Source organism: Ranitomeya variabilis, chromosome 1 (assembly GCF_051348905.1).
Source record: "Ranitomeya variabilis isolate aRanVar5 chromosome 1, aRanVar5.hap1, whole genome shotgun sequence".
Lineage (NCBI taxonomy): Eukaryota > Metazoa > Chordata > Amphibia > Anura > Dendrobatidae > Ranitomeya > Ranitomeya variabilis.
The window spans coordinates 449,893,118-449,920,001 of record NC_135232.1 but is presented as its reverse complement, the minus strand read 5'-3'; the positions used below and the strand labels follow the sequence as shown (position 1 = coordinate 449,920,001).

At 42.6% G+C, this 26,884-nt stretch overlaps 1 protein-coding gene across 3 annotated transcripts in view; it reads left to right on the top strand.

Moving 5' to 3' along the window:
• Positions 1–26,884, top strand: part of CNTLN (centlein) — a 578,743-nt gene that overhangs the window by 401,418 nt on the left and 150,441 nt on the right. For all 3 annotated transcript variants that reach the window (XM_077249936.1, XM_077249945.1, XM_077249954.1), the window contains 2 exons: positions 2,939–3,023; positions 3,477–3,691. In XM_077249936.1, the coding sequence (XP_077106051.1) occupies positions 2,939–3,023; positions 3,477–3,691 (300 nt within the window). The remainder of the gene's footprint in view (positions 1–2,938; positions 3,024–3,476; positions 3,692–26,884) is intronic.

The following is a 26,884-nucleotide window of genomic DNA, read 5'->3' as shown; positions in this document are numbered from 1 at the left end:
AATAAAATAAAATAGTCAATCATTTGAAATTTTCATTAGAATTACTAAAATATATGGTCTCTTGGTATTTTTGTGTTTGTCAACCTGAAACCAACCCACAGGGCACAGGACATTATTTTATAATACTCTTATGTAAAAGCCTGAGGGTACCACTTAAAATTGTTATTTGCTCCGAGGTCACATGCAGTCATACTGATCAGTGTGCCATTGACACTAGAGGTCATAAATGCAATGAGATGGCCTTGTGATGATACATTCAATAGTGACATTCATGGTTCACAATGGTTAGTTTATTTCTAACTTGACTATGTTAATGTTTTGTATTACCATATCAAATATGTAATTGGTTTCGGGAAATGTGTTTAATTCAAATTGAATTGCTATCCTCAACCACATTTTTGGCTAGTTTCAAACTAATTAGTATTTCCAATATCTCATTTTTGAACAGTCTTTATTTCTGGAAAAATAAATGAAGACTATGGTTCTGTTAAATGTTGCAGGATTTACTTCACAATCGGAAAACGTTCTGATCTAACTTACCAGATTGGTGGCTCATGGAATCATTGTTTTCTAGTTTCTTTAAAAAGGACCTAACAGCAACTTTTTCTTGTTGAACTGGACACAGGTTGTATTAAGTGGCTGCAAGGCGGAATACATTTTTTTTTTTTTTTTTAAATTTCACCTCTGCACTCCGGAGATATTATCAATCAAATATTTTGCACCTAATGAGTTACTAACTCCAACTAATATTTGGCACCTAATGAGTTACTAACTCCAACTAATATTTGGCACCTAATGAGCTTTTAACTTCAGTTATAGCAGTTGTCTGGGACTTTAACATTGATCGCCTATCTTTAGGATAGGTCCTCAATGTCTAATCCAGAACTGCTCCGTTACAGAGCTCTACAGCTCCATCTACTCTATAGTGGTCGTGGCTGGGTACTGCACATCCAAATAAATTAGGGGTTGATGTTCAGTGCCTGGCCACAGGCACTATTCTGTCCACGGAGCAGTGCTGTTCAACTCCGTAACTGAACAATTCGTGCTGTTCAACTCCGTAACTGAGCAATTCCAGCTGACACCGGGATCAGCTGATTGTTGGGGCCGCCGAGCCTCACATCCCCACCGATTTTGATGACCCAGCCTAAGGATAGGCTATCAGTGTTAAAGTCCTGGACAAACCCTTCAATGATTCAACACTAATGTACTGTGTAATATATCCTCAGTGTTTATTTAGGCTGCACACTCCGGCTGATGTGACCCTGGTGACATCATCACAGGTCCTGCTGCACTTTTATGTTGATGGCTGTTTGATTGGTCAGCATCATACAGGAGGCAGAAGTACACGTTCACAGTGAAAACTATATAATAAGGCCCACTTGGAATTAAGTTAACCATTAAGTGCCAAATATTTGATTGCTAATATCGCCGCAACGGAGACTCTGAACAAAAAAAGACGGGTTTATTTTGCGCTCTGCAGCTACAATTACATCGTGTGTCCAGTTCAACATGAAAAATTTGGTGAAAGATCCTCTTTAAATCTTTTCCATCTGTAGCCCTTGCCTGTTTAATGTCTTCTTAAAGTATTGTTTTCTGCTGATACCAAAGTTAACCCATTTCAAGCTTGTGCAATACCTGGTTTACCTTCAGAATTCTTTTTAATCCTTGACATTTGTATTGTTACTCTTATTATAAAGCTGTGGATTTTTCAGATTTGATTTGTCAGGTTCCTAAGTACCCATGTTTAATCAGCAGTTGAGTTACTTTAGATGCCCATACACCATAGATAAGTGTCGGGCCAAATGGTTCTTAATCCCACAGATATCACTCCTGATTTCCCCTTACACATGAATTTTTGGCTTGTTTAACCATTCATATCTCTCACATTAGTTTATCTCCTAGGAGGAAAAAATGGGCCAGGAGAGTCTGAGGGCTGAGCATATACATTAGGTGCTTGACCAGTCTTGCAAAAGTCAACTGGTTTGGCCAACTTTAATTTGTTTTAAGGCTTTTAGTGAATTCTTTTCGTGTACTGACCTACGATACAGCCCGAATTATAGTCTAGAGCTGGACTTACAACTGTGCTAGTTGCTAAAAGTATAATTTGAGAGTATTTTGACTAACCATAAGCATTCATTTAGACTAACTGTTGTGCAGTGTTAATGACTCCTGATCGGTTAGATACAAGCAGCAGACTTGCAGCACTAAACACCTACTGATCAGCTGCTTGTTTGTTGACCCACGGTTGTTTAATAGCCAGTATACCACAGAATATTGAAGACATTTCATTATAAGGAGTTGAGTAAAACGTATACATAAAACCTATTTGTTTAAACATGATTTTCTATGGGTGATGGATGCTACTGCATTGATTGTCACTGGTCTCCTTTAAATGTACATGTCAAGAACCTGAAGTGGCATAGCCTTTTGGAATATATATAGACAGTTATCACTGGGACTCTCCTACACCTGCTTATGGTGGTGTCCTCCTCTATGGAAACTCAGAATTGTCACAGTCTCTCATTGGCCAACCAAGGTATGCAACATAAAAGTAAGAGGTTGGGAAGCCTCTTGAAATGAAGTTGGTGTTATCTGGCATTGGCAAGGATGTTCAGACAAAAAAACAAAACAAAACCCTGCCGTCTAGTGTTGTGCTCTTATTGGGGTTAGCCTATCTAAACAACTTCGGGGAGGTAGACTTTATTATAAGCTTTTACTCCATTTCAGCAGAAAAGTAGTTAAACAAGGTGTTCGCAAAGTTACTTTAAATTTTGTGTTCATAAGATTACTTAGTTCTCTATATTAAGGATGTATGGTAACAGAGTCAGAAATTTTGGGAGTCATTGGAGAAATTATGTACGGTAATTCTGTTCCAGTTGACAACATTAAAAGACATCATGTTTTGAAACCTGTAACTTTGTTTCTTCTGTTTCTAAAGGATGGCCTACCTTTCAAACGATCCAAGAAGGCAAGCGGAAAAAGATGCAATTTGAAATTGAAGTGTAAACCATCAGCAGTCAGAGGCATGTATCCACTTGTCATTGAGTTTATTAATATCCCAAATAAAGGAACGTTGATGGGAACCTGATGGAGCCTAAGAGGGTAGTCAATGTCTATCAGGATTTTTTTTCAAAACCTGTTTGAAAAATATCTGCAACATATTTGTCTTTGACTAAATGAAATAAGAATTCCAGAATGCTGAAAAAAATAGTTAATTCCATAGCGGTATGTAAAAGAACGCTCAGACGCGTCTCTGGCATTGCTGCTCTTTATCACTGAGCCTATGTGAACAGAGTTTGATATTGTGTGACAAGAAGAAGGCCGGATTCTCTCCAGTCTAGCCTGTCCTAAAAAGAGAAATCTTATCTGTATGTACCAATTCCTTCTAGGTATTTTTTTAGTTGGGGTCGAACTTTAGCATTATCTGTACACTAAAGTATGTATGCCGAATTCATATTTTGTGATCTTGTATTTAGTACGGAAAGAAATAAAGCCGAAAAGTCACAGTGGCATCTCCCCGACATCTTTGCTGGGGAGAGTTGCATCCTTACAACACCAAGTATCAGCGTTGCACAAAGGGAAGCAGGCAGCGATTGCTTCTATGAATGAATTGAAGAAAGATAAAACAAAACTAGCGTCTGAACTGCAGCTGGCACACCAAAGACTTCAAATCAGCAAGCAGATGGCAAAGGTAAGGAATGTACTTTGCTTAGCATGTAACAGGAAGATTATTACTAAAATAATTACTGTGCTTAAATAAGACACCAAGCACATCAATATTGTGCTTTTTATGTTGGCTTCTGTATTTCTCAGCCTCCAGCAAGCAGAAGAATATTAATGTAACATCTACTTTATTCCCGTCACACAACGAGTAGATAATTGACCCTGGCGCTTTAATGTACTGCTATATGCTGTTATAGCACCTTATGTAATGCCATAAACATTCTTATTTAAGGATCTTTCTGCAAGTTTCCATCTGGTCACAGACACTTGTCTCCCCTGTTGTAGTCAGTAGAATGGATTATCTCTTGAGGCAAATGCTATTTGGTGGGCAGCTGTTGTTTCTGTTGACGGTGCGCTGAGTCTGCACTTTGCTAAGTAACGGTAGCACCGCCGATTACCCACTATGGTGCAATGTCTTCTATTACTATAGATGCCACATCAGCATATATTACTGTGGCAAGAAGTAAATGCTACATAAAAATGCTAAATCAAACTACGGCTGGGGAATGGGGGGTGTCGGTATTGGACCAAAATGCTGCCATTTCCAATAAATATTTTCTTCTGGATTGCACTTTGTTTTTTCTTTAATATATTCTTTATCGACTCCTACGTTTTCCTTCGACTATTTCACATGGCAATCCAATCTTTCGTATGTTTATTAGGCCCTCTTTTCTGTTCACAACCACATCCTTTTTGCCTCGACTGAAGAGAAGGCTACCTTGTATACCTTGCTTCCGTATTCTACTCAGTAGTTTGTGAGATGCAACAAAATCTCACGGAAAAAGAACCCTTTATGATCCATTACATTTATTTTTTGTTTTGTTTTGGGTTTTTTTGTGTGTAATGACCTGAATTGGTGAAAAATATTGGGACATACCTCTACATCATTGAATTCAGGTTTTCCATGCAGTCCCACTGCCGGAGGTGTATAAAGTCAAGTACCGAGCCTAACAGTCTGCCTTTACAAACATTTGAATGGGTCACTCTAAAGAGCTTGCTGAACTTGAGCATGCTATTATAATAGGATGCCACCGAAATAAGTCAGTTTGTGACATTTCTTCCTTTAATATTCGACAATTGACTGTGGGTTGTAATATTAGAAAAGTGGAACTGTTTAGGAACAATAGCAACTCATCCAAGAATTGGCAGACCACAAAAAGTTAGAGATTAGAGTTGCCAAGTGCTGAGGCGGGATGTCACCAAAGCTTTGTTGACTCTATAACGGTAGAGTTCCAAAACTTCTCTAGCATTCAGACGTCTGTGCACATCGGACCCCAATTACGGACTGGCCGCGAACTCCCAACCCAAGCATAACAGCTTGATATATTTCTATGAAACTGTCATACTCAGGTCGGAACACCCGCATCCAGTCCGATTTTGGAATAGATTTGCATGGACGTCTGAATGTGCCATTGACATCAGCAATCAAACTATGCGAGTTACAGGTAAGCGTTACATCCCCAAGCACAATGCTAACTATTGGATGGAGTGGTATAAAATATTCCGCAAATGGAAACATGTGGGAAGACAATTTTATGCTTCTTTTAAGTTGCGACCAAAGCTACTGTAAGTACACCCTCTTTGAATTTTATGGTTTATATATCAGGACATAATATTTAAAAAACAAAACTAGATCTTGGAAGGTCTTAAAATTGGGAAAATACAACCTCAGATGAATAACACATAAATTATACACTCATGATTTGTCAGTCATGAGAAGTCTAACGTAGAAGCCATACACAAATCGGGCTGTAAGTACACTGGGGTCGTGTCAGTGTACACCAAGTCCTCTTCCCACGCCCCCAGTGCACTTTAAGCTACATTTTCATATGGCCTGTGTACCAGATTTCTTATGACTGGCATTACTGTTCTCTACAAAAACATAGTATAATTTTTAGCGACAAGCACCAGTAAAGGCATGCAACTATGTCCATATGTAAAAACGCTCTAAAGAGTGCCCTATAAAGGAAATCTGTCACCATACAGAACCCCTTTTAATAAGTTGTTTGTATACTCGTAGTATGACTCTTCAGTTATTAATATTGCACCTGCTGCAGTGTGCGGCTCCCACCCATCTTGGCAATTCAGGTGTACGCCGCATGCTAACTGCATTGCCTCCAGGCTTGCTTGTAAAAGAATGCACTACATGACTAAAGCAGCATGGTGCCGTTCAAGTCATGAGACACCATAACTAGCAATCTTCATAAAAGCGTAATACTAGGAGCAGCTTATGGATTCACGTTATGAAACCATGAAAGATTCCCTTTACATCTTGCACTTAAAGTATTATTTGTTAGAAATAGTCTTCGGCCTGTCATCGATTAGAGCTCATAACCCGATATGAAGTCCATGTACCTAATAGGCACTGCCTTCTACTAACTTGAGACATCTTTTTCTGCCAATGTGAGTGGATCTGTAGATTTCCTAACCACTTGCTATTAGGTTTGAATAAGTCTTATATACAGTGGCTTATGAAAGTATTCACCCCCTTGGCTTTTTACCTATTTTGTTACATTACAGTTAGAGAAGGGTGGACACCTGGATGTTCGGGGTCCAGCAGGTTCAGCCGCACAGTTACAAAAAGTTCAGGTTCGGGTACCATAACAGTACCCGGACCCCATTCACTTGAATGGGGGGCCTGAACAACCAGTGTTTGCCACGCTGCCATGACTAGCGGAGACTCCCCAAATGTAAAAAGGAAGGTGCTGTGGTCAGATGAGACGAAAATTGATCTTTTTGGCCACTAAGGTAAATGCTGTGTATGTCTCTAAACCAAGACAGCTCCTCACCCCATGACCATAATCCCCACAGCGAAACATGGTGGTGGCAGCCTAATGCTGTGGAGATGTAGGGAAAATGGTCCTAGTTGAGGGAAATATGGATGTTGCAAAATACAGGGATATTCTTGAGCAAAACCTGTTTCAGTCTGTCAGTAATTTGAGACTGGGACAGAGGTTCACTTTCCAACTAAACAATGACCCAAAGCATACTGTTAAAGTATAACTCGAGTGGTTTAAGGGGAAAACATGTAAATGGTTTGTAGTCAAAGTCCAGACCCTTGTCCAATTGAGAATCTGAGAGTGAATAGTTATGCAAACTGAGGTTTACAGTTATTTTATCCTATTTGTTGTTTGCTTCAGAATAGAAAGAAAACCAAATGTTCACAGTTGTAGGCATGTTCTTTACATGAAATGGTGCAAACCCTCAAAAAAAGTTGTGAAATTCCAGATTGTGAGGTAGCAAAACACCAAAAATGCCAAGAGGAGCTGAATACTTTTACTATTGTCATTAAGTGACCAATGTTTTTACCATCAGGATTGCCTTTATGTACCCACTTAAATCATTAAAATATTTCAAAATCGAAGGCTGTAAATATATTTTCCAGGTCACCACCTGACAGCACCATGGAGGACGTCCTTCTTATCCATAGTGGGACAGGAAACCACGAGAGTTTAAAAGGACCCTCCCCCTTCCACCCTTCAGTGTTTTTCCTGTCCCACTGTGGATGGGAACGACGAGAGTCATCCGTCTGTTCTGTGCAGACAGTGTGGATCGGGGGGGGGCTCGGCCTCTTCCTTCCCACTGGAAGAATCTGCCAAGCTGATACCCGTACTATAGGGTCACTCAGCTTTAACCGGTGTAGCGCTGCTCCTGGTTTAGGGGTCGCTTCCCCCCGGGGGGGGCTCTCGACCCTGGACGCAAGACCCCCGATGTACCTGTCACGTGGTGCTCTACCGGGTAGGATCCTGGATAAGCGCTTGCGGGGGTGAGGCAGCACATCCTGGAGCCGGGGAATCGGCGTGACTGCAGAGGGAGTGTGGCGCTTCCGAATCGCGCTCCGGCGCGAGTCACTTCCGGTTCGCGGCTGCCGCGCTCGTCACTTCCGGGTCACGGCTGGCAGCTTGGGGTCGGCGTTCGTCATCTCCTTCCAGGCGAGGGAGGTCCGGAACATGGCGGCAACTGTGTTTAAAGGTATGTGTGGGCTGGGGGGCACGTTCGAGCGAGATGGAGGATAATCCTAAGCTTGAAGCGCCACAGGAGCCCCAGGCACATGTGAGTCCCAGGCCCTGCTCCCTCACAAAATTATAGGAGAAGCCATGTGGGTCTTACCCCTTTGTTTGCATTATGTATTATAGGCCTCTGCGGTTAAGAGATCCGGGAGAGCCAAGAAATGTCCTCTTTGTGCTGTAAAACTGAAGGACTCCTGGCAGAAGTCCCTATGCGAGTCATGCACCAGTCGTATCTTGGGGGAAGAGCAGGCCTCTCTAATGTCGAACATGAGGACCATTATCAGAGAGGAGGTGCAGGCCTCAATATCTGGCCTATCGTTTCCTCAGCCCATGCAATCTGACCCCCAGGATCCGCAGAGATCCAAGAAAAGGCAGAGAGAATCGGATTTGTCGTCCGAGGACAGCTCTTTTGAATCTGACCTGGAGGAGGATGAATTGAGCAGAGATCCCCCAGAGAGGGGGAAGAAATATCTGTTTTCATCTAGCGATATAGAAGAACTCTTGAGTGCTGTTAGACAGACTATGCAGGTTGAAGAACCCGCATCTACTCCTTCGGTACAGGACGAGATGTTTGGGGGGCTGCGCTCTCACACCTCAAAGGTCTTTCCTGTCAATGCTCACATTCGCTCTATGATAATAGAGGAATGGGAGGAAGCAGAAAAGAAGTTATCAATTCCTAAAGACTTCAGACTCCGCCTCCCTTTTGATCATGAAGATGTCAAGGACTGGGAGGATATCCCAAAGATTGACATTCCACTTGCAAAGGTTTCTAAAAGAACCGCCATTCCATTTGAGGACTCCTCTAACTTAAAGGAGCCGATGGATCGTAAGGCGGATGGGCTCTTAAAGAGAGCCTGGGAGAGCTCGGCAGCGGTGATCCGCACGAATATAGCGGCCACGTCCGTAGCACGGGCAATGCATTTGTGGGTAGATGACTTGAAGGATCAGTTGTCGGCTAAAACCCCTAGAGAAACCATTATTAAGGCGATTCCTCTATTGAAGCTAGCAACCGGTTTTTTAGCAGATGCTACGGCAGAATCGGTTAGATTTACAGCCAGGGGTCAGTCTTTGTCGAATGCAGCCAGACGAGCGATTTGGTTGAAAAATTGGTCAGGTGACGTTCATTCTAAGAACAAGCTGTGCGCCATCCCTTTCTTAGGAGGAAGGGTCTTCGGACCTATTCTTGACGACATCCTGGAAAAAGCTTCTGATGAAAAGAAGGGTTTTCCAGAGGAGAAAAAGAAAAAATACCAGCCCTTTCGCAGGCCCTATTATGGTCACAAGTCAGACTACAGGGGTAAGGGCAAACAAGGGAGGTGGAGCTATCAAAAAGGGTGAGATAGGAACAGGAATAGGGACTCAGGTTCCTCAACTTCCAGAACAGAATTTCGAAAGAAATGACGCCATCAGAATAGGAGGGCGACTATTGGGCTTTCGGGTGCAATGGGAGAAGATTACCAGAAGTCCTTGGGTCCGCCAGGTCATATCTCAGGGGTACAAGATAGAGTTCAGCTCTCTTCCCCCAGAAAAATATTTCGTGTCCAACGTACATCTCTCTTCTGTCTCCCCTATGTGGTCGGACATTCAGGATCTTCTGCAAATGGCAGCAATATCCCCAGTTCCTCAGGGGGAAATAGGAACAGGTCATTATTCAGGCCTTTTCTCTATAAAAAAGCCCTCTGGAGAATCCAGAACCATAATAAACCTCAAACCCCTAAACAAATATCTGGTGTACAAGAGGTTCAAAATGGAATCCATTCGCTCCACAATTCCCCTTTTAGGAAAGGATGTGGTAATGTGCACCTTAGATCTAAAGAGTGCATATTACCATGTTCCAATTTGCAGAGATCACCAAAAATATCTCAGATTTGCGATAGAAAAAGAGGGAAGGATCTACCATTACCAGTTTTGCTGCCTCCCCTTTGGGTTAGCAACAGCACCCAGAGTCTTTACGAAGATTGTCGTGGAGATAGTAGCTTATCTGAGAAATCGAGATATCACAATAGTACCCTATCTGGACGATTTCCTATTGGTAGGGGATTCTATAGGGCAGCCCAAGATCGACTGTCAATTGGTAATCTCCACTCTGCAGAAATTAGGCTGGGTGGTGAACTGGTCAAAATCTCACCTAACACCCAAATCAAGAATAAAGTTTCTAGGAGTTATCCTAGACTCAAATATCAGGAAGTCTTTTCTTCCAGACGAGAAGCGGGTCGATATTATAAGAAGAATTCACCATTTTTCAAAAAGCCGAGTGTCCATCAGAGATGCAATGAGGGTCCTGGGGTTAATGACGGGCTGTATTCCTTGTGTCAACTGGAGTCAATTTCATTCCCGTCACCTGCAGAGAGCAGTCCTTGCTTCCTGGGACAGAAGACAAGCATCTCTGGACAAGGAGTTCCGTCTTTCCCATCAGGTCAGACGATCCCTCCGATGGTGGACTGTTCCCGAGAACCTACAGGTCGGTGTACCATGGATCCTCTCTCCGGCTGTCACAGTGACCACAGACGCAAGTCAGCAAAGATGGGGTGGTCAGGTCCTAGGAAGATTTTATCAAGGACAGTGGAATCCAGAGGAAAGCATGTATTCATCGAATCACAGAGAATTACACGCGGTCTGGAAGGTCCTATGTTCAGCTCAGGATCTGCTAAAAAACAAGCACCTGAAGATCTTCTCGGACAATACAACGACGGTGGCCTTCCTACGGCATCAGGGCGGTCCGAGGCATCTGAGATTACAGAATCTAGCAGACCGGATCTTCAGTTGGGCGGAGAGACTGGTTCTCTCGATTTCAGCAGTTCATCTGGAAGGTTCAAGGAACCAGGTGGCGGATTTTCTGAGCAGGAGGAAGCTGTCAGCCATAGAATGGGAGCTAAACAACGAAGTTTTCAACGAACTATGCCAGCGATGGGGAGCTCCAGAGGTGGACTTATTCGCCGCCAGAGGAAACGCAAAGGTCAAAACCTTTTACTCATTGAACCCTCGGGAAAGACCGGCAGGAGTAGACGCACTTTCCCAATCATGGAGCGGGGGTCTCTTATATGCCTTCCCCCCTCTTGCACTTATTCCAAGGATCCTGAGGAAGATATACGAGGACAGAGCTCAAGTCATCCTAGTGGTTCCGTTCTGGCCCAAGAGGAGCTGGTTCCCCTTATTGAAGAAACTAGCAGTAGAGGAACCTATCTTCCTTCCGAAAAGAAGAGATCTACTCCTCCAGGGCCCGATTCTTCATCAAAACCCAGACAGCCTCCAATTAGCGGCTTGGATCCTGAACGCCAGATCTTAAAAGCGAAAGGTCTATCGGAAGAAGTCATCTCTGTTCTCCAAGCAAGTAGGAAGCTAGTAACTTCTGCAATTTATTTAAAAATTTGGAAAAGATTCTGCAGTTTTTGTGGAGACACGATGGTTGATCTTGATCGCCCTAACATTCCCAAGATCCTTGATTTTTTGCAGCAGGGGTTTGAGAAGGGTCTTAAACCAAGTACTCTGAGGGTCCAAGTGGCAGCCCTCAGTGTATTTTATGACTCTTCCCTAGCCTCTCACCCTTGGATTGCTCGTTTTTCCAAGGCAGTCTTAAGGCTAAGGCCCTTGATCAGGAAATCCATCCCACCTTGGGATCTTAACCTGGTCCTTAATGAATTGTGCAAGGATCCTTTTGTTTTATCTGAGGATATAAACATCTCTAATCTTTCTCTCAAAACGGCGTTCCTAGTGGCCATCACGTCAGCCAAGAGACTAGGAGAACTCCAGGCCCTCTCTATTCAAAATCCCTATCTGCAAATATATGAGGATAGACTAGTTTTAAAACTTGACCCAGGCTTCCTTCCGAAGGTCGTCTCAGACTCAAATATAAATCAGGAGGTAGTACTTCCATCTTTTTGCCAGGCTCCCAAAAACCAAAAATAAATGTTTTATCATAGCCTGGATGTTAGGGAGACCGTTCTTAAGTACTTAGAGGCGACTAGGGCCTGGAGACAGGATACTAATCTGTTTGTTCTATTTGGGGGCCCAAATAGGGGGAAAAAAGCTTCAAAATCTACCATTGCTAGATGGATTAGATCCACTATTAGCCTAGCATATAAAGCACAGGGTAAGAATCCCCCAGACAACTTGAAAGCTCATTCATCTAGGGCGATAGCCGCCTCATGGGCGGAGAAAGGGGGGGCTTCGGCAGATCAGATTTGTAGAGCTGCCTCCTGGTCTAGTCTCAGTACCTTCTCTAAGCATTACAAGCTAGACGTAGTGTCATCCCAGCTAGCCTTTGGCAGGAAGGTGCTTCATGCAGTAGTCCCGCCCTAGGACCAAAAGGTCTCCTTTGGTACTTCTCCATGGTGCTGTCAGGTGGTGACCTGGAAAACGGTAATTAGACATACCGGTAATTATATTTCCAGGAATCCATCCTGACAGCACTGGTAGTTCCCTCCCTATGTTACATATAATGCATACTTATGTGAAGTAACATTTGTATAATGATTGTTTTGTTCAAATAAAATTCTCTTTTTTGCATCCATGCAGAGGTGTTAGGGTACGTTCACACAGGACTTTTTTGCTGCTTTTTTTTGCTGCTTTTTTTTATGCTAATTTAGGTGCGTTTTTTTGGTGCGTTTTTGGTGCGTTTTTTGGGTATGTTCACACAGGACTTTTTTGCTGCAGATTTTTGCTGCAGATTTTTGCTGCTTTTTTTATGCCAATTTTCAGCTGCTAGGACACCTCATAATGGCTCTTTACACCTTACTACCAGGAACTCCCTCACAATAGATCACAATCAGGACACCTCACAATGGCTCTTCACACCTCACAATGGCTCACAATGGCTCTTCACACCTCACTACCAGGAACTCCCTCACAATAGATCACAATCAGGACACCTCACAATGGCTCTTCACACCTGACAATGGCTCACAATGGCTCTTCACACCTCACTACCAGGAACTCCCTCACAATAGATCACAATCAGGACACCTCACAATGGCTCTTCACACCTCACAATGGCTCACAATGGCTCTTCACACCTCACTAACCACACCCCTAAGCTCTTGGCTGTGAGATCCCTTCCTGCTGGCCATGATTTTCTGCACAAAAAAAGCAGCAAATAATGCTACATGCGTTTTTTCAGCGTTTTTGCAGCGTTTTTTTCATCACCCATTCAAGTCAATGGGTGAAAAAACGCTGCAAAAACGCTGCAAAAACGCTGAAAGAAGTGACATGCCCTATGTCCAAAAAAAGCAGCAAAGCAGAAAAAACTGATCAAACAAAAAACCAACGTGTGTGCATGAGATTTCTGAAATCTCATAGGCTTTACTGGTACTGTAAAAAGCAGCTGAAAATTAGCATAAAAAAAAGCAGCAAAAAAAAGCAGCAAAAAAGTCCTGTGTGAACGTACCCTTAGGGTACGTTCACACAGGACTTTTTTGCTGCTTTTTTTTGCTGCTTTTTTTTATGCTAATTTTCAGCTGCTTTTTACAGTACCAGTAAAGCCTATGAGATTTCAGAAATCTCATGCACACACGTTGGTTTTTTGTTTGATCAGTTTTTTCTGCTTTGCTGCTTTTTTTGGACATAGGGCATGTCACTTCTTTCAGCGTTTTTGCTGCGTTTTTGCAGCGTTTTTTCACCCATTGACTTGAATGGGTGATGAAAAAAACGCTGCAAAAACGCTGAAAAAACGCATGTAGCATTATTTGCTGCTTTTTTTGTGCAGAAAATCATGGCCAGCAGGAAGGGATCTCACAGCCAAGAGCTTAGGGGTGTGGTTAGTGAGGTGTGAAGAGCCATTGTGAGCCATTGTGAGGTGTGAAGAGCCATTGTGAGGTGTCCTGTTTGTGATCTATTGTGAGGGAGTTCCTGGTAGTGAGGTGTGAAGAGCCATTGTGAGCCATTGTGAGGTGTGAAGAGCCATTGTGAGGTGTCCTGATTGTGATCTATTGTGAGGGAGTTCCTGGTAGTAAGGTGTGAAGAGCCATTGTGAGCCATTGTGAGGTGTGAAGAGCCATTGTGAGGTGTCCTGATTGTGATCTATTGTGAGGGAGTTCCTGGTAGTAAGGTGTAAAGAGCCATTATGAGGTGTCCTAGCAGCTGAAAATTGGCATAAAAAAAAGCAGCAAAAATCTGCAGCAAAAATCTGCAGCAAAAAAGTCCTGTGTGAACGTACCCAAAAAACGCACCAAAAACGCACCAAAAAAACGCACCTAATTAGCATAAAAAAAAGCAGCAAAAAAAAGCAGCAAAAAAGTCCTGTGTGAACGTACCCTTACTTTGGAAAATCACTGAAGGGTGGAAGGGGGAGGGTCCTTTTAAACTCTCGTGGTTTCCTGTCCCACTATGGATAAGAAGGACGTCCTCCATGGTGCTGTCAGGATGGATTCCTGGAAATACAATTACCGGTATGTCTAATTACCGTTTTTGGATCTACCTTTCAAAAATTTGCTGCAGGCCCCATTCTTTTTAGTTTATTGTTTAGTATTTGCTGCAGGCCCCATTCAAGCCTAAAAGTAGCGCTTGGTGAGGATGCCTTGTTCAAAACCTCTTCTAATCAACCCCTTCATTTCCTGAATGAATATATCCGATGGATCTTTTTAATTTGGCAGCGCTGATTCTCTCCACGTAGGAAGTGAGCGGAGGGTGTTCTGCCGCCGGCCGGGGCAGCGCCCAGAGCCCGCCCATTAGAAGGCAACACAAGGTATCTACTGAAGCTGGACTCCTGCAATATACATAGACCAAGCAGCATAAGACTTCACATCACTGCTGCAGCCGCACTAGGTAAACTGAACTTTTTTTACCTTCTGACTGTAGGTGCGCTACTTTTAGGCTTGAGGCTATTAGTCCGGTAATTGTCTTGACAAAATCAGTCAGCATAAGAAACACTCAGGATTTACCTCATCTTGGTTACGTTTTTTTTATATATATATATATATATATATATATATATATATATATATATATATATTGTGGTCAGTTTTTAAATGGTTAATTCCCTACCATTGGGCTATATAGGGGGATAAGGATTGAATCTAGCGCAGTTATTTTATCACTTATTATATTTATAGACACGATACACAAGAGTGGCACTGTATCATTATCTGCTGCAGGATTTATAGGGTTTGAAGCGCTACTGGTATTTAAGCATATATTTATTGTTTAGTATTCACCTATTAACCATATTGCTAAATTGACTCCTAACTTATACTTGTTCCTAAAAATATGCTATAGATTTTCTAGAGGAAAACCGGTTAATTCAGATTGAAGCGCTGTTTAGCGCAACCTGTCAGCACATTTTACAAAGGTGTGTATCAGACTCTATCCTGCCCATGTAAAACATTTGATTGTCATCTATGTAATATTACGGTCTATATCTGGCTGATATTCTTCCACCCAATTTTAGCTGCTAATCACCAGGGGATTTCATGGCCAGTGGGTTGTATGTTTTACAGACAGATCGTTAGACTTGAAATATATTATTCTGTTTTTTTATGCCCATTTGTTATTTCGGGGTGTCACTAATATTTTCAGATACCTGAGGGTACTTTTTTGTGATGGCTATAATTTTTTTTGTACACAAGAATAGAAACGTTAATTCTTTAAGTGTATTAGTGTTCGCATTTTTAGCGGTCATTGACCAGCACTTTTTTTATATATATAAAATTCCATTATTGTCCTTATTTATTTTCAGATTATTGGCTTGCCCTAAGGTTAGAATCTTTTCCGTTAAAATGAGCGAAGAGTGGGCTGTTTTGTGGAACACGGCGCTCTTTATCAGGTTTATTTGTAACAACATATGCGTCTTTGGGGGCGTGGCTATGTAGCGGAGCTGTGAGGACGCGTCTGGCTGGAGCTCCGATAATCCTGACCTGAATTCCCTGCTAATACTCACCGGAGAGGGTTTTCCGATCCACCGCTGTGTTCCCCTGGGTGCCTGGAGGTGCCCGGCTTCAGAGAGGCTGCGCGGGCGGCTTCGGTCGGGTGAACTCCGGGAGTGCCTGGACGGAGGACGGAGCTGCTAGAGGCGGCGGCCATTTTCACTACCACGCGCGCTGACGGCGGAAGGCGCGAAGCTGATCCTGCTGCACAGGGGAGAGCTGGCTGATCTCCGGTGCAGCTCTTCAAGGTACGGGGCGGGAGTCTCACGGTGTGTGCCCTAAGAAACGGGCCCCGGGCTCCCTCTCATCAGTGCCACATAACGCTTTATAGCGCTAACTGTCCCTGGCGCATATTACTCTGGAACTTCTCCCCCACTCCATTACTTGTATGGTGGATGTGGATTTGCTATATTCTGACTACAGTATATACTACAGCTGCCTGGGTGTATTCCTGAGAATTAATACAGATACTAAGCTCATATTATTCGCTGCTGGATCTACTTCCTGGATTCCTCTCCCTCCTGAGAGTACATTGGGCTGGTTTATAATCTACCATTAACCCTGTGGTGCACGGCTGAGAGGGCCATATAGGCTGTTTGTGTATTGTGCCACAGTATTACATTGCTCGGGCAGAACCTGTACGCTATCAAAATACTAAGCGATCCTCATTATGTCATCCGCACATCGCACCAAAAATCTAAGTGCTGCTGAAAAACTCAAAAAATTTACACGATCTGATCCTCCTGATAATCTACGTTCAAAAAAGAATAATACTTCTCCTATGGGGAAATCTGAGACCCAGGTACAAAATCGTGCCCCCGAGGATGAGGGGGACGGAGATCAGGAGGACTTAACTCTGAGACAGGCATCTGAACAACTGATGCAAGCTATATCACTGACTAGAACCTCTCTGACTGGGAAGATAGAGGAGGTGCACTCTGAGGTGGGGCGCCTTCGCCAAGATATGCAGTCTATGAAGGGCCGTATTACAGAGGTTGAAACACGGGTGTCTCGCCTGGAAGACAACTCTGCACCTATGGAAGCTAAATTGACAAAAGTGGCTGGCTCCATGAATGCTTGGAGGCAGAAGGCGGATGATTTGGAAAACAGACTACGCCGAAATAACATCCGTATTATAGGCCTACCGGAGCGCTCAGAAGGCCAACAACCTGAAAAATTCTTGGAGGGCTGGCTTAGAGATATTCTGGGAGATGAATTCTCCCCTACATTTGCCGTGGAAAGGGCCCACAGGGTCCCAACAAAAGCTCCTCCCCCTGGCGCTCCGCCAAGGCCCTTCTTGGCCCGCCTTCTTAATTCCAGAGACAGAGATATGGCTCTTCGTATGGCGAGGCAAAAAAGCCCTATTAAATTTAACAGCGCTACTGTCTCGATATTCCCAGACTTTTCTATGGAATTACAAAAACAACGGTCTCAGTTCATGGAGATAAAGAAACGACTAAGAGAGGAAAATGTCGTGTATTCAATGCTTTATCCTGCTAGACTCAGGGTCGTGTATAAAGGTTCTACTTCCTTTTTTAGCACCCCGGCGGACGCTGAAGAGTGGCTACGGTCATGTGTGGGAGTGGACAGGGGAGGAGAGAAATCCTAAGTTGGCTGCTGTTTATATTTGCATGGATCTACAAAAAGAGGAGCCCTCTTGTCGGGCAGATTTTCTAGTTTCTTTCTTTCAAGATCCTGGAACTCTATCACCGGTTTTTCCTTGTTGATGAGAGGAGCCCTTTTGCCAGCGCCCTAGGAAACAACTTTACCGAACTCTGTGTTCAGAGATGGTATCCCCTTTTTTGGACTGGGTTATGCGGAGCACGGTTTTTTGCTCCCTTAAGAAGCATTATTTGATCTTCAATGTTTTAGTTTTGTTCATTGTTAGTTGTATAGACATTACTGCCATGTTTTTCTTCATCACCTGCGTGACGGACACTCGACGTGATACTATATTTTCTAAGCTGATGAGATATGGCGTCTGAAGTAACATGCATATCCTGGAATGTGAGAGGTTTAGGGTCGCCTCGTAAGAGAGTTAAAGTATTTTCTCAGATAAGACGTTATCGCCCTCATGTAGTAGCTTTAGTTGAAACACACCTGACTAGAGACTCGTCCCGTTATATGCAGAAACCTTGGGTACAATGGTCTGTGCACGCATTCCACACTAGCTATTCTAGAGGGGTATCTTTGTTAATCCATAAGGATATTAGATGGGAAGTCAGAGAAGTTCGGAGGGATCCGGAAGGTCGTTTTGTGTTTGTGTATGCGAATATGAATTCAGAGGAGTATGTCATAATGTGTATATATAACCCTCCTCCTGCTAATATGTCGGTTGTCAAGAAGGCGGTCGACTTTGCCTTGAACTATCCAGATGCGCATGTTCTCTGTATGGGAGATTTCAATATGTTAATGAATGAAGGTATGGATAGACTTCGACTGGATGGGGGGACTACGGATGTGGGTTCTTCACCATCTCGATTATCAATATTCATGGAAGGTACTGGCTGGTTAGATCTTTGGAGAATGCATCATCCCGATATAAGGGAATATACTTGTCATTCGTCTGTCAGACGTACTTTGTCTCGCTTGGACTATGTATTCGGCTCCAGTAACCTGGCGGTACGGGTGGGAGAGGTGTGTCATGGGAATAGAGGAATTTCAGATCACAGTCCAGTGATCCTTAAACTTAAATTGGGTCGGGTGAGGAACATTATAACGTGGAAAGTAAATCCATTCTGGTTGAAGTTAATAGGCCCGGAAGACCGGACTGTTGACCAACTGGACTGTTTTATTGCATCCCACCCTATGCCGCAAAATCTTAATATTCTCTGGGACGCCCTTAAGGCATACCTAAGGGGTTGTTTGTCTTCTACCATCTCGTATATTAAGCGACAGACCTCAAAGGAAGACGATGACATGGACGAGCGACTGAGAGTCTCGGAGGCGGCCTATATAGCTAACCAGACGAATGAGAACAGAATGGAGTGGTTACACTTACACAGACTCCATAGTCAATATACTGACACTAAATCTAAGCGCAAACTATTTTTTACTAGACAGACATACTTTGAACTGGGAAATCAGTCCAGTAAACTCCTAGCATACATGGTACGCCAGCACAACACATCCAATACCATACTTAAAATCCGGAAATCAGACGACTCTGTAGTAACCTCGACAGATGACATACTCCACTGCTTTTGTGATTTTTATAAAGAATTGTATAGTTCCAAGGGAGACTCTGATACCTCGGAGTGTCTAAGATATTTATCAGACCTAGTGTTCCCCGCATTGAATGCTGCACAACAAGCCTTTCTAGACGCTGACTTTACTCTTGATGAGGTGAACAAGGCTATAACTGACATGGCTTCTGGCAAGGCACCTGGTCCGGATGGCTTCCCTATAGAAATATATAGAAAATATAGAGATGCTCTGGTTCCAATTCTGCTCAAAGTATTTCAAGGGATTTGGGAGGGAGGTTCCTTGCCGGACTCTTATTACGAAGCAAATATTATAGTCTTAAAAAAGGAAGGGAAGGACCCCCTAGACTGCGGATCTTATCGTCCTATTTCATTAGTTAATGTGGAATACAAGATTTTCACTAAAATTCTAGCTACTAGATTGAACACGGTAATATTAGATATAATACATCCAGATCAGACAGGTTTTATGCCGGGTAAGAGTACCTCTATTAATATCAGGAGGGTTCAATCAATAGCTCAGTATAGTACGTTGGTCCCTGAGAATAAATGGGCCATGGCCTCGCTGGACGCGGCTAAGGCATTTGACTCCCTTGAATGGCCTTTTCTGTCTGCATGTTTACAGAAATTTCAATTTGGTCCTAAATTCCAAAAATGGATAACAGCACTATATTTGAAGCCAAGAGCTCGGATAATTATCAATAATTCTATCTCTGAATCCTTCTCCCTAAAGAGAGGGACTCGCCAGGGATGTCCTCTATCTCCGGCCTTGTTCGCCCTCGCAATGGAGGCATTGGCGATTCGTATGAGATCCTCCCCGTTGGTTAGGGGCATTAAGATAGCAGACCGCGTGGATACTGTCGGTTTGTATGCGGACGATATGGTTGTATTTCTTGACGAGGTGGAGGAGACCCTGCCTCACGTGATCACTACTATAGAGGGATTCAGTAGACGTTCCGGACTATATATTAACTGGGATAAATCTGCCTTGATGCCTCTCTGTCATGGCTCGGCTGCACACCTTAATACGCTCTCCCTATTGCCGGTTGTCACTAGTTTTAAATACCTAGGAATAATTATACCAAAAGATAGTAGACTGGATTTACAATTTAATATTCTCCCGTTACTGGAGTTCGCTAAACATAAATTTGCTATATGGAGTAAACTGCCTCTATCTGTCTCGGGCCGTATAAATTTGATAAAAATGATACTCCTCCCGAAGCTTAATTATTCCCTCCAACATAGCGCAGTACCGGTTCCTAAATCCTTTTTTGCTAGCTTAAACTCTTTAACTACATCCTTTATTTGGGGGAGGGCTAGACCCAAACTCAAATTATCCACTTTGCACAGATCTAAACAAATGGGAGGGGCGGCGTTGCCAGATTTTTTTTTATATTACTTGGCCGGACAACTTAGAGCTCTACGAAAATGGATGCCTGGGAGCGATTTACCAAACTCGGAAAACCACCTGGCTTATGCTGCCAAGATCAGCTGCCCGTTGGGTTTTCTGGAAATAAACAAACCCTCTGCCCCTAGGTTATTGCCGTTACTTCGGTTGGCAAGGTTGATTTGGCGACAAGTAAAAAAGGTGATCCGTTTTGACGGTATTGTAGCTGAAATGCCATTATGGGATAGTGAATACTTCCCGAGCTTACTGAATCACCCTTCCGCTCAATTCTGGACGTCTCATGGTGTTTTGTCGCTCAATGATCTTTATGAACAGGGAATCCTAATGTCCTTTGAACAAATCCAACATAAGTATGATATACCGAGGCCTCAGTTCTTCCGATATCTTCAACTTAGATCGGCGATACAGTCACATTTTCGAAATGTGGAGGTGACAAAGGTAATATCCTCCTTCCCACTGATAGGGATTTTTAAGTCACAGGGACCCCGTGGTCTTATCTCTGCACTATATACTTATATGTTGTCCGTGGGTGCGGATGCTACTTTGTTGCCAATAGGGGAAAAGTGGAGGGTCCTGATACCTGACTTACAGGGTGAGGACTGGGAGATGGCCCTTGAGTCCCCAACCAAGGTGTCCCCCTCGGCTAACAATAAAATGATACAGTTATATATTCTACATCAATCATATCTAACCCCACTGAGACTGTTTAAAATTGGGCGGTCCGGATCTTCAGAATGTATTAGATGTCATATGGAGGAAGCGGATTTCATACACATGATATGGGAATGCCCTGTTATTATGTCTTATTGGAGAGAGGTGGTTTCGTTGTTGTCGTCCCTTGTACATATTCCTGTTCCCTTGACCCCATCAGTGTGTTTGTTTGGGATTCTGGAGGAGGAAATGTGGGGCCACCACGTCCAAATTTTTTTGAGGGAGACACTTTTTCTGGCAAGGAAATTGATTGCCTTGCGCTGGATGGGTACTTCGCATCCGTCCCTTAGGGCCTGGATAGAGTTGGTAAATTTGATTGTGCCGTATGAACGCACCCTATACCAGAACAGAGGTTGTTTAGAGAAATTCAATAAAATTTGGGACTTATGGAACTCGTCGTATCTCACCATGTCACCACGTAATTAAGGGCCTAGATTTAGTATAGTAATGAGTTGGGAGATTGTACGATTCACGCTGAGTACTGAAACCGTTATACTAAGGTGATGGAGTTTGTTTTGTTTAGGCAGTAAGATAGGTTGAGTTTTAGGATTTTCAGTAATTGTGACATACCATTATATCTTAAATATGCTTAATCCGATTGGTGTATATAACATTATGTTAATGTATCTACCGTTATAATGTACCTACACTGACCTGGAAATATGTAAACTGTATGTACATGTGTATTAAGCGTTTAAATAAACGAATTTAAAAAAAAAAAAAAAAAAAAACATATGCGTCTTTCATATCCAAATCGCTCAATGATCCCCAAAAGATTGTTCTGTTGGCAAAGGCTAGAATACTACAGACAGAGACAGATGTTTTTCCAGTCAGTAGTTTTTAATCCACTAAGTCCCTCAAGGCAATATCACATGTAGATGGTAGATTTATAAATGTTCCACAAGTTTTAACACCGATTTTGTAGTTTACTCAAGATGACTGATGACCAATATATTGTACAATATTTATCAGTAAATTCAAGTCGTTTTTTTCTTACATTATATCCTTTTATGAACAAATCCATTGGAAAAGAACTAGTTTGTAATGGTGATATAACATGTATAGAATGCAGAAATACTTGGAGCACCTCACAGGTGCTCTTATGCCCATTATCTTTTATTCTTGGTTAAACAAATTCTGTCGTTCAATTTCTAACTCCTCCAACCTCCAACAGCATATATGGCCATGTTTATGTATGTATGGCCATGGTTATGAATGGCCCAATGTATGAATGGCCCAATGTATGTTGAGTATATTTGTTTTCTTCATTGCTACCTGCCCAGCATCACCTTCCTTCCCTTGGTTACCAGCTCCGTTCTCTACTGACTAAAAACATAACCCAAACACAGGGTGGAGCTGCAAATCCAGAAGAGGAAAGTGTCATCAGATAGAAAGTAAAAAGACAAATTTCTCAATCTGCCGTCCAGTGTACCTCCAGCCTCATTGGCATTTAGGTCTAGAATGGGATTTTTCAGCACTGGATCCGGCTTTGGGGCCATACTCCTATCCATTTACCTCTTTTAAAGAGGTGAATTATCATGAATTCTGTTGAGCGGGGTCTTTGAGGACACATTCTCTTTACTTTATTAGTTATTAGATTTGTCACAGTTCATGAGTAATTTCAGGTTACTACAATATGGTTGGCCAGGATGTGGGTCAAGCAATCAACAAACCTTGGCCAAACATGGCACAAATGGAATGCTTTGCCTGTCGTGGTTTCTTCTAGTGAAAATGGACTCTCCCATGTAAGAATATAACTCAGATAGTTGATGTAATTGAAAAGATTTGCAGTACCTTGGACATGCACCCACATTGGCAGGTTGTGGCCACTTGACCAGTAAACCCTGTACTTTGTAAATCTCCTACCTCGGCCAAGTCTTTTTTTTTAAAAGAGGGCCACGGATGCCAGCAGTTAGGAGTCACTCTGGTGCACCAGACGGATATGGACTACCAATATGACTTACGAACCAGAGTCCTTAAATTTTTGCTGAGCTCTATGTGATAGGACTGATGAGAACACACCTTCTCATAAGGCCTGCTTGCTCTCAAAAAAGCGGTAGCAGGGAGGTAAAGGACATAAAATGTGAAAACTCTACAATATACTACAATACCAGTGATACTGGGACATAAATAACTCAGAGGGACATCAAACAACTTACTGAAGGACATATATAGTTCTGTGACATTTTTGGTCCTTGTAAAGTCAAGCCATTAATTCTTCCAGTAGTATTAGTTGTGCTCAAGGACAATGATCTTATAACAGTGGAACAACAACGTCCGCAACAACGAAGAAGACTTAAATTGACTTGCTGCAAATGTGTTTTGGATGCGGCACCAAACAAATATTGCCCAGCATTTTGACCAATATTAGGTCTTTATTAAGGACATCTGTTTGGACAGTGACCAATGGGCTCCACATTACCCTATACACCTGGCCATTACACACAGAGATGTCCTTGATAAAGGCCTAGTATTGGTCGAAACGTTGAGCAATATCTATTTCTCTTATTTGGTGCTGGATCTAAATAAATAACACATTTGCCTCAAGTCCATTTGCATCTTTCTTCGTTGATGCTGAGATTGTTGTTACAATTTTTTGGTCCTTGTTTTGTAGACTGTTCTCTTTCATGTTCACCATAGTAGGGGGAGCTATTGCAAAAGTTTGATTTCATGTTCTCGTAGCAACTTCTTTGAGGATTTTTGTACTCAATATCTTGGTTAAAAGGACTTGTCAGCAGGATTTTCCACCTATGTAAAACCCATTTAAGGTATTTTTTACATCATGTTCTCTAGTAGAATTTCCTTGGGGCATTAATGAGAAATCTATTTTTGAAGTTTTATTCTCAAGTATATCTGGGCGGGCACTCCACTCCTCTTCTCTGCTGTACTCTGCCTCTGGTCATTGATGAAGAGGTCACTCTTCCTTCAGTAACCTGTCTCCCCGTTCATGCGCTGTTATTGCCTGGGTTCGGTCCATCAGAAGGGGCGGCACCTGCGCAGTGAGTGCTCAATGACGTTGCTGAAATCGGTACATTGATCTCACAGCATCAACAGGAACTCACTGCACAGGTGCCCCTTTTTCATTTTTTTTTTAAAAACAAACTTTTATTATTTTCCCGTTTTCATTCAGTTATGTACATGACTTTGGGATACATATGTAGTATGCAGGTATACTTAGGACTTATGGATTTCTCCAGCATATACTTGAAAAATCACCCCTTGGTTACACTCTCACATATGCACTGTACTCTACCTGATTGTATTTGTCTTGGTACCTGGTAAAACATGACCTTTGCATATGGGACGGACCCTCACTGCATCTTAAAACAACCATAACTACAGTAACCCTAGGCACTAGAATAAATACACAAAACACATTATTTTGGTTGTCAAAATAGCTACACCTTTATTTAAATCACAGGATTAAAACAACCACAGTAGGAGTCAGGTAAAGTGCTAGTACATTGGGATTCACAAGTACTGTGATACCCCCAGCTGTCTGACATACAGCACCAGGACAGATAGCCATAAAGGGGTGGCACACACTGGCTTTTCATTCAAGCATAGTCAGTAAACTTTCAGGGCACCATTATCCCTTTTATCCTCACTCCTGTGCTTAACCATTGTGCCCTCCCCGATTGACATTACCATTACAATGTCCTTGAGGCTGGCCACCAAAGCCGAGCCTGTTCCCCCACCATGAAGTTTTTTACCTCCTCTATTAGTTAAATTGAGTTCACCTTAACTTGTCCACAACTTCCACCTTACTCCAAAACCACCACCAAAGAGGACATTTGACACCTTAAATGGACTCGACCGCCATCAACTGCCACCAAAGAGGACATTTGACACCTCAAATGGACTCGATTGCCATCAACCATGCCTAATAAAGCCATCATCCATTTTTACATGCTATGGAAAGACTGTGCATATAAGTAACACAATTCCAGATCTCCAACTGAAAAATTTTATCAATGCAACCCTACAAAATTATGATCACTAATACTGTAACTAAAGCAAAATAACAGTCGCTAAACATCCTGCAATGAGGATCCCATAATGGCAAATGTGGAAAGTACACCATAATAAAGGTGGTAGCCACAGTCTGAATACCTGTATAATGACATCTGTCATGCCTCAAAAACTATTATACCGCACGTGTTGTTGCCAATAATTCACCAATTCACAGTTTTTGGTTCTAGAAACCACCATTATGCAGAGTAGCTGTGCTGTGCAGTAATAATTTCTTATACTCACTTACTACTACCGGAAAAGTGAGTATATATAAAGAGGACAATATTATAAATAGGGAGTAATTAAAAGTGTTACACAATATAACATCAACATTAAAACCGACCATTAACCCCTTCATGACCTTGGGATTTTCCATTTTTCCGTGTTCGTTTTTCGCTCCCCTCCTTCCCAGAGCCATAACTTTTTTTATTTTTCCGTCAATTTGGCCATGTGAGGGCTTATTTTTTGCGGGACGAGTTGTACTTTTGAACGACATCATTGGTTTTACCATGTCGTTTACTAGAAAACGGGAAAAAATTCCAAGTGCGGTGAAATTGCAAAAAAAAGTGCAATCCCACACTTGTTTTTTGCTTGGCTTTTTTGCTAGGTTCACTAAATGCTAAAACTGACCTCCCATTATGATTCTCCAGGTCAGTACGAGTTCATAGACACCTACCATGACTAGGTTATTTTTTATCTAAGTGGTGAAAAAAAATTCCAAACTTTGCTAAAAAAAAAAAACAAACAAAAAAAATTGCGCCATTTTCCAATACTCGTAGCGTCTCCATTTTTCATGTTCTGGGGTCGGTTGAGGGCTTATTTTTTGCATGACGAGCTGGCATTTTTAATGATACCATTTTGGTGCAGATACGTTCTTTTGATCGCCCATTATTGCATTTTAATCCAATGTCTCGGTGACCAAAAAAACGTAATTCTGGCTTTTCAAATTTTTTTCTCGCTACGCAGTTTAGCGATCAGGTTAATGCTTTTTTTTATTGATCGGGCGATTCTGAATGCGGCGATACCAAATATGTGTAGGTTTGATTTTTTTTTTATTGATTTATTTTGATTGGGGCGAAAGGGGGGTGATTTAAACTTTTATATATTTTTTTTCTTTTTTTCACTTTTTTTTTTTTACTTTTGCCATGCTTGAATAGCCTCCATGGGAGGCTAGAAGCTAGCACAACACGATCGGCTCTGCTATGCAGCAGAAATGCAGGTGTGCTATGAGCGCCGACCACAGGGTGGCGCTCACAGCTGCCGGCGATCAGTAACCATAGAGGTCTCAAGGACCTCTATGGTTACAATGCAGAAGCATCGCTGACGCCCGATCATGTGACGGGGGTCAGCAATGCGCTCATTTCCGGCCGCCCGGCCAGAAGCGCCGGGTAAATGACGCTGTCTGCGTTTGACAGCGGCTTTTAACTAGTTAATAGCTGCGGGTGAATCGCAATTTCACCCTCCGCTATTGCGGGCACATGTCAGCTGTTCAAAACAGCTGACATGTCCCTGCTTTGATGCGGGCTCACCGCCGGAGCCCTGCATCAAAGCGCGGTATCTGACCTCGGACGTACTATCCCATCCGAGGTCAGAAAGAGGTTAAATAACTTGCATAATATTTGGACATAGTAATAGAAATAATCCTTGGACATAGTAATAGAAATAATCCTATGTTAATTGTTTTTAATGCACATGATGACATTCACTGTTAACAGCTCCAACTAGGTCAAATTAATCGGGGATAGGCATCTTGCCCTTCATGTTGATGCACTTAATTACTTTACCCTTAGCCACTCCGCCTGGCTCAAGGGCATCGGGAATAGGCATATTGCCCTTCGTGTTAATGCACTTGATAACTTTACGCTTAGTCACTCCCCACTGACTCACGGGCACCCAGATTAGGTATACTGCTCTTCAGTTTAATGCACTAGATTACTGCTTTGTCCAGAAGACAACCTT